The following is a 12,961-nucleotide window of genomic DNA, read 5'->3' on the forward strand; positions in this document are numbered from 1 at the left end:
CACCACCAATGTCGGAACTAGGGAGGAACATTTCTTATCACGGTTATTGCAGGCATAAACTTAATAAAAAAGACTGAATACAAGCTGGGGCCCACAGGTGCCCAGGTGGGAGGACAAGAGGGGCAACCGCCCCTAAGCTCCTGGCTTTTCAGCAATTGAACATGCCAAAAATTTGGCCAAAAAAAAAGCAGCATTTAAAGATGTTTTAGTGTTTAAAGAATTAAAAAATGATTAGAGTCACTATGTTATTTAGTCACGACAGTAATTGCAACTTGTGTTCACATCCACAGGAACCACATGGGTGAGCCTACTCTATACAGTAGTTACAACCTTACTAGTGTTCACTTAACAGCCACAGATGGTTCATCTACTTATTGACATTATTTACACATTACTTTGCCTGTTTCAGTCACTATGTTATTTAGTCACTACAGTAATTACAACTTGTGTTCACATCCACAGGAACCACATGGGTTAGCCTACTCTATACAGTATTTACAACCTTACTAGTGTTCACTTAACAGCCACAGATGGTTCATCTACTTATTGACATTATTTACACATTACTTTGTCTGTTTCAGTCACTATGTTATTTAGTCACTACAGTAATTGTGCTGACATCCACAGGAACCACATGGGTTAGCCTACTCTATACAGTATTTACAACCTTACTAGTGTTCACTTAACAGCCACAGATGGTTCATCTACTTATTGACATTATTTACACATTACTTTTGTCTGTTTCAGTCACTATGTTATTTAGTCACTACAGTAATTGTGCTGACATCCACAGGAACCACATGGGTTAGCCTACTCTATACAGTAGTTACAACCTTACTAGTGTTCACTTCACAGCCACAGATGGTTCATCTACTTATTGACATTATTTACACATTACTTTTGTCTGTTTCAGTCACTATGTTATTTAGTCACTACAGTAATTGTGCTGACATCCACAGGAACCACATGGGTTAGCCTACTCTATACAGTAGTTACAACCTTACTAGTGTTCACTTCACAGCCACAGATGGTTCATCTACTTATTGACATTATTTACACATTACTTTGTCTGTTTCAGTCACTATGTTATTTAGTCACTACAGTAATTGTGTTGACATCCACAGGAACCACATGGGTTAGCCTACTCTATACAGTATTTACAACCTTACTAGTGTTCACTTCAGTCACAGATGGTTCATCTACTTATTGACATTATTTACACATTACTTTGTCTGTTTCAGTCACTATGTTATTTAGTCACTACAGTAATTACAACTTGTGTTCTCATACAGTACGTAAACCAACCAATCATCATTGATTGTGTGAATTCGCTACGTCGCTTCCATTTTTATTTTATTTTTTAATAATGAATTTATTAATCAATCAACCACACAATACACAACAACACCACAACAATGCAATCCAATTCCAAAACCAAACCCGTCCCAGCAACATTAAGAACAACAGTAAACAGAGCAATTGAGGACACACAAATCCAAATGTAGTGAAACAAAAATGAACATCATCAATATTACAATTTCAAAATAGCAGTGATTAAAAAACCCTCATTGATATCATCATTAAAAACATTAATAAAAAATAATAATAAAAAATTAGAAATGAACAATAGTGTCACAGTGGCTTAAATCCTAATATCATAATTAATAAAAATGTGGTTAAATGGACAACATGGAAAGACAGAGGTATTACTAAACCTCATCATATTATTAATAAAAACTCTTTTAAACCATTCAATGATTTAGTTGATCAATATAATGTACCCAGAAATCATTTTTTACATTTTATCTCTTTAAAACACGCTGTAAATAAATGCATATCCTCTGAAAGTATGTCCTTAAATAGCCATGAACTGGAAGATGCACTTTTTAATCAAGATACAATTAAGAAATTAATTAAACTATTTTATGGAATAATAAATGAACACCACACTAGAAATGCAAATGATGCATGTGTTCGGAAATGGATGATGGACTTAAACATTTTAGATGAAAGAGACATATCATGGAATGATATTTGGAAAAATGCCAATAAGCCCTTTAGAAGCATTAAAGATAAACAGACTCAATTTAAGATATTGAATAGATTGTATTTGACATCTTCTCAGCTGTTTAAAATTGGCGTAGTAGATAGCAGGTTATGTATGAAGTGTCGGGCAGCTGAGGGAACTCTTGTTCATTTATCGTGGGAATGTCAGAGAATAAAAGAGTTATGGTTAAAAACAACAAAAGAAGCAATCACATTCCTTAATATAAACATCCCAATGACACTGCAAACTTGTATTCTTGGGGATCTACATCAATTTAGTAACGTGTCATCAAAGAGTAAAAATGCTTTTCTTTCAATATGCATAATAACAAAAAGGGTAATATTTAAAAAATGGATAGCTGTTGATAGTCCAACTCTACTGACTGGTACACACAAGCTATGGAGATGATATCAGTAGAACAAACTGCATTTAGTTTAGATAATAATGAGTCATACATTGGAATATGGGATCCATTATTTAAATTTGTTTCAACTAATAAATGACCCAAAATATGACTTATTATATCTTTGTGGAAAATGTTGGACGTGGTGTGTTGTCGGGCTTATGGGATGTGATGCTTCCATTTTTAACTTCATCATTTTTAATGGAAAACCCTACTTTTTACCACTGGATGATCAAAAACCGGGAAAACCGTAGTTGTTGGCCTGGTATGGCAAAGAGACCGACGGATCAAGATTTTAACACACATTGTAGGTTCGGAAAAAAACGGAAAATAATTGTTTATATTTTTGCAGAGATAAAAAAAGAGGGATTTCCGACTATAGACGGAAAAATCCCATGGCTGATGGTTGTGTCTATGTGTCTCCTTCAGGTGGGGGATCAGATCATCGAGATAAACGGGGACAGCACGCGGGACATGACTCACGCCCGCGCCATCGAGCTCATCAAGGCCGGGGGCAGGCGGGTCAGACTGCTGCTAAAAAGAGGCACGGGACAAGTTCCGGAATACGGTGGGTGCTGTTAGGCCTTAATCACCTTGTTGTAATAACAGATTAACTCCTGTCTTTCCTCCATAGATTAACCAGCATTTTAACTACTTTTATTAATACTTGGAAGTGTTGTTTTTGGGAGTGGAACCACTGGCATATATGTACTGTGGGCTTTTACTTGCCTTCCCTCAGGAATGGTACCTTCCAACCTGTCCATGTGCATGAAAGGTGACACACTAAGCTCCCCCTATTTCTTCCTAATGGGCCACTCGAAAGACACGGTTTGTTCGCAGCTGCATGTCTTCTCTTTCTTCTCGCAGAGTGCTGTGCTTTGCATGCTCATGGCTCCACTGTGTGTGTGTGTGTGTGTGTGTGTGTGTGTGTGTGTGTGTGTGTGTGTGTGTGTGTGTGTGTGTGTGTGTGTGTGTGTGTGTGTGTGTGTGTGTGTGCACATGTGTTGTTTCAAGTCCGCCTGCTGGTGTTTGTGAATATAGAGCAGACCTGTAAGGCCCGTTAAGCTTTTCAATCTGGCCCGCCGGACATTCCCAAATCATTTTTTTTAGATCTTTAAGATGGAAAGTGTAGCTGCCATTATGATGTGCAGTGATGTTTTCTAATGACCGTAAGTCAAGTATTTTGCATGATATACAAGTTACTATGGTAATCCAATGAGTTACTATGGTCATCTAATGAGTTACTATGGTCATCTAATGAGTTACTATGGTAATCCAATGAGTTACTATGGTCATCTAATGAGTTACTATGGTCATATGGTCATCTAATTAGTTACTATGGTAATCCAATGAGTTACTATGGTCATATGGTCATCTAATTAGTTACTATGGTAATCCAATGAGTTACTATGGTCATCTAATGAGTTACTATGGTCATCTAATGAGTTACTATGCTAATGTAATGAGTTACTATGGTCATCTAATGTAATGAGTTACTATGGTTATGTAATGAGTTACTATGGGCATCTAATTAGTTACTATGCTAATCTAATGAGTTACTATGGTCACCTAATGAGTTACTATGGTCATCTAATGAGTTACTATGCTAATGTAATGAGTTACTATGGTCATCTAATGAGTTACTATGGTTATGTAATGAGTTACTATGGGCATCTAATGAGTTACTATGCTAATCTAATGAGTTACTATGGTCACCTAATGAGTTACTATGGTTATGTAATTAGTTATTATGGTCATCTAATTAGTTACTCTGGTCATCTAATTAGTTATTATGCTAATCTAATGAGTTAGTATGATAATCTAATGAGTTACTATACTAATCTAATGAGTTACTATGATAATCTAAAGAGTTACTATGGTCATCTAATGAGTTACTATGGTCATCTAATGAGCTACTATGGTAATGTAATTAGTTACTATGGTCATCTAATGAGTTACTATGGTCACCTAATGAGTTACTATGGTTATGTAATTAGTTACAATGGTCATCTAATGAGTTACTATGGTTATGTAATTAGTTACGATGGTCACCTAATGAGTTACGATGGTCATCTAATGAGTTACTATGCTAATGTAATGAGTTACTATGGTTATGTAATTAGCTACTATGGTCATCTAATGAGTTACTATGGTCATCTAGTGAGTTACTATGGTCATCTAAATAGTTACTATGGTCATCTAATTAGTTACTATGGTCATCTATTTAGTTACTATGGTCATCTAATTAGTTACTATGGTCATCTAATGAGTTACCGTACTATGGTAATGTAATTAGTTACTATGGCATTAGTTACTATGGCTACCAAAAGCGCCTTATTGCAGTGAAACTGGCCAAGGGACATGTAAGCAAATATTAACATTGCTGTATGTATACTTTTGACCCAGCACATTTTCAGTAGACTCATAATAAATTCATAAAAGAAGCAAACTTCATGAATGTTTTTTGTGAGCAACAAGTATGTGCTCCAATCACTACATCACAAAAAAATAAGCGTTGTAGAAAGTATTGGAAACTCAAGTCAGCCATGACATGATGTTCTTTACAAGTGTATGTACACTTTTGACCGCGACTACATATTATCATAGGACGAGGGATAGCTGAACATGCTAACTAATATAAACATGTGAAGGAATGACATTATATACAAAATAGTGACGGTAGACGGCCAGAGTTTTCTGAAAATGTTCCTCAGAAGTAGTTGATGTCATGCATGATATTTCCCTCTAACATTTTAGTTTGAAGGTATTTAGCTGGAATGTCACAATACTTTTGTCCATATTTGCATGCGATCCATACAATGTTTTTTTCCCCCCTTCCTTCAAGATTCTCTCTGGTGTCCCACAGACTGTGTCGGCCCCTGGGATGCCCTTTCTACAATCCACTCTACCCTGCAGGAAGTGACCCTGGAAGCCCACCAGAGTCCATTGCCTTCATCCCATCCGGCCGCATCCCTGGATTCCCCTCATCAGCTCCCTCAAGAGGCCAAAGCGTGCATGACGGCGGACACAAGCCCGCCAGTGACAGACCACGGCTCCTCGGCTCGAGGGGCCGCAGGTGGCAGGTCCACCCAGCAGAAGTGCAGCGTCAGGGGGTCCGCGGAGGCGGACAGGCCGCCCCGGGCTTTGGGGAGGCCCGCTGACGCACGGGAGCGCCAGTGCTCGCCGTGCTGCGACAGGAAGGCCACCAACACCCAGACGGCGGGCACTCTCTGGCCGTGGGACCCTTACGTGAGCCTCACTTCCAACGGCGCCTCTCTGGCGGGCGGAGACGCGCACCCGAGCCTCCAGGAGAGGCTGCCGACCAGAGGCCTTCGCCCCAGAGAGGAGGAGCGCTCCGGGGGCCACCTGGGGCTCTGCTGTCCCTCTAAAAGCGGAGGAGAACCGCCGGCGAGGAGCGCGGGGTCTTGGAACATGCCTGGGCCGGATAAGCTGCCGGGCACCCTGAGGTCCTGGACCTCCACTGTCAGCAGGTAGAAAGGATCCTCGGGACAAAATCCTCTCCATTCCTCTCCTCATTAGTTCCTTCATTTTACCAGATGATTCTGACACCCACCACCTTAAAGACCACCCTGATGGAGAGCAGACTTGTGGTGGACATGCCTCTGAGTAAATACCGTCCAAGTCAACAATATGTACATGTGCTGTTTTGTCCTTCAAACAAGAAGAGGAGAACCAACAAAAAAACAAAAAAAACAGTTCTCAACCTGGGCCTCGACTACATATCAAAACCACGTCACCAAAACGGTGACCCCCCCCATGGAGGTTTTGTGCATGACACTCGCAAAACAAGGACCACTTCCTTCGCCCTTGTTTTCCCTATGAAAGTGAACACACACCTCTAGAGTTATGTACACAACTCAATCATAACCATGCAGTCATTATTATTATTATAAACCTGTTGTATTCATTTAAAGTAGGAGGGGGGGAAGCATCGTCCAAGTCTATATTGCCCTTTTTTTTAACCTGTGCTATGTGTACCACATCACTGTGCACATAGCAGGAAGTGCGAGGGAAGAGTGTGGACGGGGCAGGGCGGGGCGGGAGTGCCTTACACTAAACTCCTCTGATGGCGACACATATCAGACGTCACATGTCAAGTGTTGTAGCGTGACCGTCAAGAACCGGCGGGACATTCTGCGCCAGGCGGAACCTCCGAGGTGGGACGAGTGTAACGTTGACGTTAAAGAGTCGTTAATTGGTTCCAGGTCTGACCCTAGGTAAATTAATTTCCGCAAAGTAGTACTAATAGTATATAGTAATAATAAGAAGGCAAAAAAACTAGGGATGTCCGATATCGGCCTGCCGATATTATCGGCCGATAAATGCGTTAAAATGTAGTATCGGAAATTATCGGTATCGGTTTTTTTATTATCTGTATCGTTTTTGTTTTGTTTTGTTTTTTATTAAATCAACATAAAAAACACAAGATACACTTACAATTAGTGCACCAACCCAAAAAACCTCCCTCCCCCCATTTCTTTCTGTTATCAATATTCTGGTTCCTACATTATATATCAATATATATCAATACAGTCTGCAAGGGATACAGTCCGTAAGCACACATGATTGTGCGTGCTGCTGCTCCACTAATAGTACTAACCTTTAACAGTTATTTACTCATTTTCATTAATTACTAGTTTCTATGTAACTGTTTTTATATTGTTTTACTTTCTTTTTTATTCAAGAAAATGTTTTTAATTTAGTTATCTTATTTTATTATTATTTTTAAAAAGTACCTTATCTTCACCATACATGGTTGTCCAAAGTAGGCATAATAATGTGTTAATTCCACGACTGCATATATCGGTTGATATCGGTATCGGTAATTAAAGAGTTGGACAATATCGGATATCGGCAAAAAGCCATTATCGGACATCCCTAAAAAAAATATATATAAGTCGCACTAGAGCAGGGGTGTCCAAACTTTTTCCACTTTTTCCACACACGGAAATATTTAAGCATATGGGGGCCATTTTGATATTTTCCATTTTCAAACCATAACAAATTATATAGATTTTTTTTTTTTTAACCTTTATGGCCCCCGGGGACCAGTCAAGGGTCAAGGGTCTCAGTCATTAAAATGTTAAAAATAAGTCAAATTATTATTTATTTTTTATACAGTATATCTCTATATCAACTTCAGGTTGATATCAAGTAAAAAAAAAACAGGTTTTATGTAGAGATATTATCGGCCGATATATGCGTTAAAATGTAATATCGGAAATTATCGGTATCGTTTTTTTTTGTTTTGTTTTTTTTGGTTGTTTTTTTTTGGTTTTGTTTTTTTGGGGGTTTTGTTTTTTTAAATTAAATCAACATAAAAAACACAAGATACACTTACAATTAGTGCACCAACCCAAAAAACCTCCCTCCCCCATTTACACTCATTCACACAAAAGGGTTGTTTCTTTCTGTTATTAATATTCTGCTTCCTACATTATATATCAATATATATCAATACAGTCTGCAAGGGATACAGTCCGTAAGCACACATGATTGTGCGTGCTGCTGCTCCACTAATAGTACTAACCTTTAACAGTTATTTACTCATTTTCATTAATTACTAGTTTCTATGTAACTGTTTTTATATTGTTTTACTTTCTTTTTTATTCAAGAAAATGTTTTTAATTTAGTTATCTTATTTTATTATTATTTTTAAAAAGTACCTTAGCTTCACCATACCTGGTTGTCCAAATTAGGCATAATAATGTGTTAATTCCACGACTGCATATATCGGTTGATATCGGTATCGGTAATTAAAGAGTTGGACAATATCGGAATATCGGATATCGGCAAAAAGCCATTATCGGACATCCCTAAAAAAAACATATATAAGTCGCACTAGAGCAGGGGTGTCCAAACTTTTTCCACTGAGGGCCACACACGGAAAAATTTAAGCATATGGGGGCCATTTTGATATTTTCCATTTTCAAACCATAACAAATTATATAGATTTTTTTTTTTTTAACCTTTAGGGCCCCCGGGGACCAGTCAAGGGTCAAGGGTCTCAATCATTAAAATGTTACTTTTCACACTTAAATTACGAGATCAACTTCAGATATATCTGTCCATTTTACGTTTGAACTATTATTTTGTTTGCTTTATGCTCTTTTGTCGAATAAAACTTTGATGTTTTTATATGGCAACCACACAATAAATGCAATATTTTTTCCACATAAAACATTTTAAAGTGACATTTTTTAAGTAATAATTCATTGTAACAGATTTTTTGTCTTTTTTTTTACGAGCAATGGCAAAAAAAAAGAAAAAGAAACAAAGACAATGGGAAAAAAAACAGCCCGCATGGCAGTTTTGTGTCAACATTGCAACGTTTTCTTGTTAGATTTCACCTCATTCCATTTTTTAAAAATATTTATTTTTTATTTTTGCAATACTATCAATTTTGCAATTTTTGCAGAATGTGTGGGGGGCCGGTAAACGATTAGCTGCGGGCCGCACTTTGGACACCTCTGCACTAGAGTATAAGTCGCATTTTTTGGGGGAATTGTATTTGTTTTCTGCTGCATATTTCACTACTTCCAGCTTGTAACCTGCCGTATATGATCTCCTTTTCGGTGCCATTTTTGTTCAGCTCTTCTTAGTTTTTATAAGTTACCGCTAGGGATGTCCGATAATGGCTTTTTGCTGATATTCCGATATTGTCCAACTCTTAATTACCGATACCGATATCAACCGATACTGATATATACAGTCGTGGAATTAACACATTATTATGCCTAATTTGGACAACCAGGTATGGTGAAGATAAGGTCCTTTTTTTTAAAAATTATAAAATAAAATAAGATAGATAAATTCAAAAAAAATTATTGAATAAAAAAGAAAGTAAAACAATATAAAAACAGTTACATAGAAACTAGTAATGAATGAAAATGAGTCAAATTAAGTGTTAAAGGTTAGTACTATTAGTGGAGCAGCAGCACGCACAATCATGTGTGCTTACGGACTGTATCCCTTGCAGACTGTATTGATATATATTGATATATAATGTAGGAAGCAGAATATTAATAACAGAAAGAAACAACCCTTTTGTGTGAATGAGTGTAAATGGGGGAGGGAGGTTTTTTGGGTTGGTGCACTAATTGTAAGTGTATCTTGTGTTTTTTATGTTGATTTAATTTTAAAAAAAACAACAAAAAAAACGATACCGATAATTAAAAAAACGATACCGATAATTTCCGATATTACATTTTAAAGCATTTATCGGACATCTCTAGTTACCGCCAATGTTGAAATGATCAAGTTGCATAGGTACGGAAGTAGTAGCAGGTAGCATCTTTTTTTCCCACAATGCATTTCTGCCATGACCCGCCCCCGCCAAATTTTTATTGGTTGACGTGTGTGTGTGTGTGACGATTGCTGATATACGCCTAGTCTCTTACGTGAATGAGATAAATAATATTATTTGATATTTTACGGTAATGTGTTAATAATTTCACACATAAATCGCTCCAGAGTATAAATCGCACCTCCGGCTAAACTATGAAAAAAACTGCGATTTATAATCCGAAAAATACGGTAAATCAAATATTTCTAGAGATGTCTGTTAATGGCTTTTTGCCGATATTTCGATATTGTCCAAGTCTTAATTACGGATTCCGATCTCAACCGATACCGATATATACAGTCGTGGAATTAACATTAACAGCATTATTTTTTTTAACATGCCTCAAAACAGCAGCTTGGAATTTGGGACATGCGGGGGAGGTGGAAGGGGGGGGTGTTGAGGTAGGGTGGTGTATATTGTAGCGTCCCGGAAGAGTTAGTGCTGCAAGGGGTTCTGGGCATTTGTTCTGTTGTGTTTATGTTGTGTTTCGGTGCGGATGTTCTCCCGAAATGTGTTTGTCATTCTTGTTTGGTGTGGGTTCACAGTGTGGCGCATATTTGTAACAGTGTTAAAGTTGTTTGTACGGCCACCCTCAGTGTGACCTGTATGGCTGTTGACCAAGTATGTATTGCATTCACTTGTGTGTGTGAAAAGCCGTAGATATTATGTGACTGGGCCGGCACGCAAAGGCAGTGCCTTTAAGGTTTATTGGCGCTCTTTACTTCTCCCTACGTCCGTGTACCACTCCGTACAGCGGCGTTTTTAAAAAGTCATAAATTTTACTTTTTGACACAGATACCGATAATTTCCGAACAGATACCAATAATTTCTGATAATTTCTCATAATGTTAATAGCCTAATTTCAAATGTAAACAGATTTTTTTTATGCTCTCGCTATGGAAATATTCGATTTACTACTTTGCGGAAATTCCATTACCAGTGTCAGACCTGGAACCAATTAACCTGGAACCAATTAACGACAACTCCTTAACGTCAACATCACTTGATTAAGTTACACTTCTTTTTTTTTTTGCTTGACTTTTACAATGGTGCTTAACTTATTTTTACACTTGCATGACAGTAAAAAAATGGAATACGGACTAAAGGGAAACTGTACTTTTTTTTGGAATTGTGCCTATCGTTCACAATCATTATGAAAGACATGACAAATTGATTTTTTTTATGCATTCTAAATATTCAACGTACACGGAGCCAATGGGTGCTCCACTATTCGGCCCATAAAATCCAATAAATAACCATTCAAATACAATACTCCATTTACATTTGGTGACTTGAATATTGACAAGGATTAGTGATATTGTTATTATAAGCGCTAACGCAGACAAATTATTTATAGCTGCGACGTTATCACTTCCTATGTTTACAAAGTAGATGGCCGAGAATATAATCTGACAAGTTGGGACACTTTGACAGCCGTTTAGGACCTGGAACTGGTGAGAATGACACGAAAAGCACTTGTCCGCCCCCCCCCTGACCCCAGTGATTATGACACATTCATCTAATTTAGAATATATGAACATCCGAGCAGTCTGCATCCTGATGACAGCAGACATTGTGCATTAAGTGATGTTTTATTATGCTTGTCGGCTCTCATGAAGTCTGCAGTGAGTAATAATCAGTGACGAAGAAAAAAACCAGCGAACAATGTGATGCGTTTACGTATGCTTAAAATGATCAAAATAGGGAAATATTAAATGTTAACCTCCGCTACGGACAGGCTAACCTCAGAGGACAAAGCTACGAACAATGGGAGACCGGGCTTTCTGCTCCGCCGCTCCCAGTCTGTGGAACGCTCTCCCTGACCACCTGAGGGTACCACGGACTGTGGATGCTTTTAAAAAAAGCTTAGAAACCCTTCTTTTTAAAAAAGCCTTTTTTTTTTAGATATATGCATACTAGTTTTAGCTATTTGGCTGTTCTAGTTTTTATTTTTATTAGTTTTTTTTATTATCTTTTTATTTTTTTTAATACACTAGCACTTTGAGGTTGTTTACTCAATGTAAAGTGCTTTTTACAAATAAAATCTATTATTATTATTATAAATTACTATATTACATACATACTTACATCATGTATATATAGGGATGTCCGATAATGGCTTTTTGCCGATATCCGATATTCCGATATTGTCCAACTCTTTAATTACCGATACCGATATCAACCGATACCGATATCAACCGATATATGCAGTCGTGGAATTAACACATTATTATGCCTAATTTGGACAACCATGTATGGTGAAGATAAGGTACTTTTTAAAAATAATAATAAAATAAGATAACTAAATTAAAAACATTCTCTTGAATAAAAAAGAAAGTAAAACAATATAAAAACATTTACATAGAAACTAGTAATTAATGAAAATGAGTAAAATTAACTGTTAAAGGTTAGTACTATTAGTGGAGCAGCAGCACGCACAATCATGTGTGCTTACGGACTGTATCCCTTGCAGACTGTATTGATATATATTGATATATAATGTAGGAACCAGAATATTGATAACAGAAAGAAATGGGGGGAGGGAGGTTTTTTGGGTTGGTGCACTAATTGTAAGTGTATCTTGTGTTTTTTATGTTGATTTAATAAAAAAAATTTTTTAAAAAACGATACAGATAATTTAAAAAAACGATACCGATCATTTCCGATATTACATTTTAACGCATTTATCGGCCGATAATATCGGACATCCCTATGTATATACATTACATGTTATTATAAATGTTACTATATTACATATATACTTACATCATGTATATAAACCGTAATGGAGGTGTTTGAATGTTTTTAGGGGCTCCATTGTAAGCTGACTTTTGACCGCATTTATTTCATATTTAAAATGCAAAAACATTAAAATGCAAAAACAAACATCCACCGTCATGTCTCATAATGATTGTGAACGATAGGCACAATTCCCCCCCCAAAAAGTGCAGTTCCCCTTCAACTCTTCATCGTATCTTAGGGGAGTTCAAAACTGTCCATCTAACTTGCCTCTACAGATAATAGCAATGTTTTGATTGTGACAGTTTGACAGATCATTTTTGTTTCCAATACTAACTAACCGGAGATTTATCGTTCCACCTTAGAGGTTCGTGCTTTTTGGCCATTTCTCAGCATATTGTAAAAA

General features: G+C 37.1%; 1 protein-coding gene across 1 annotated transcript in view; it reads left to right on the forward strand.

Annotated features, from left to right (window-relative positions):
- LOC133647060 (membrane-associated guanylate kinase, WW and PDZ domain-containing protein 2-like) overlaps window positions 1-6,741 on the forward strand; it is a 233,263-nt gene extending 226,522 nt beyond the window's left edge. The window contains exons 21-23 of the mRNA XM_062043117.1: window positions 2,880-3,018; window positions 3,190-3,225; window positions 5,317-6,741. Coding sequence (XP_061899101.1) covers window positions 2,880-3,018; window positions 3,190-3,225; window positions 5,317-5,945 — 804 coding nt within the window. The 3' untranslated portion in view covers window positions 5,946-6,741. The remainder of the gene's footprint in view (window positions 1-2,879; window positions 3,019-3,189; window positions 3,226-5,316) is intronic.
- The last annotated feature ends 6,220 nt before the right edge of the window (window positions 6,742-12,961 follow it).

Source organism: Entelurus aequoreus, linkage group LG03 (assembly GCF_033978785.1).
Source record: "Entelurus aequoreus isolate RoL-2023_Sb linkage group LG03, RoL_Eaeq_v1.1, whole genome shotgun sequence".
NCBI classification, from domain to species: domain Eukaryota; kingdom Metazoa; phylum Chordata; class Actinopteri; order Syngnathiformes; family Syngnathidae; genus Entelurus; species Entelurus aequoreus.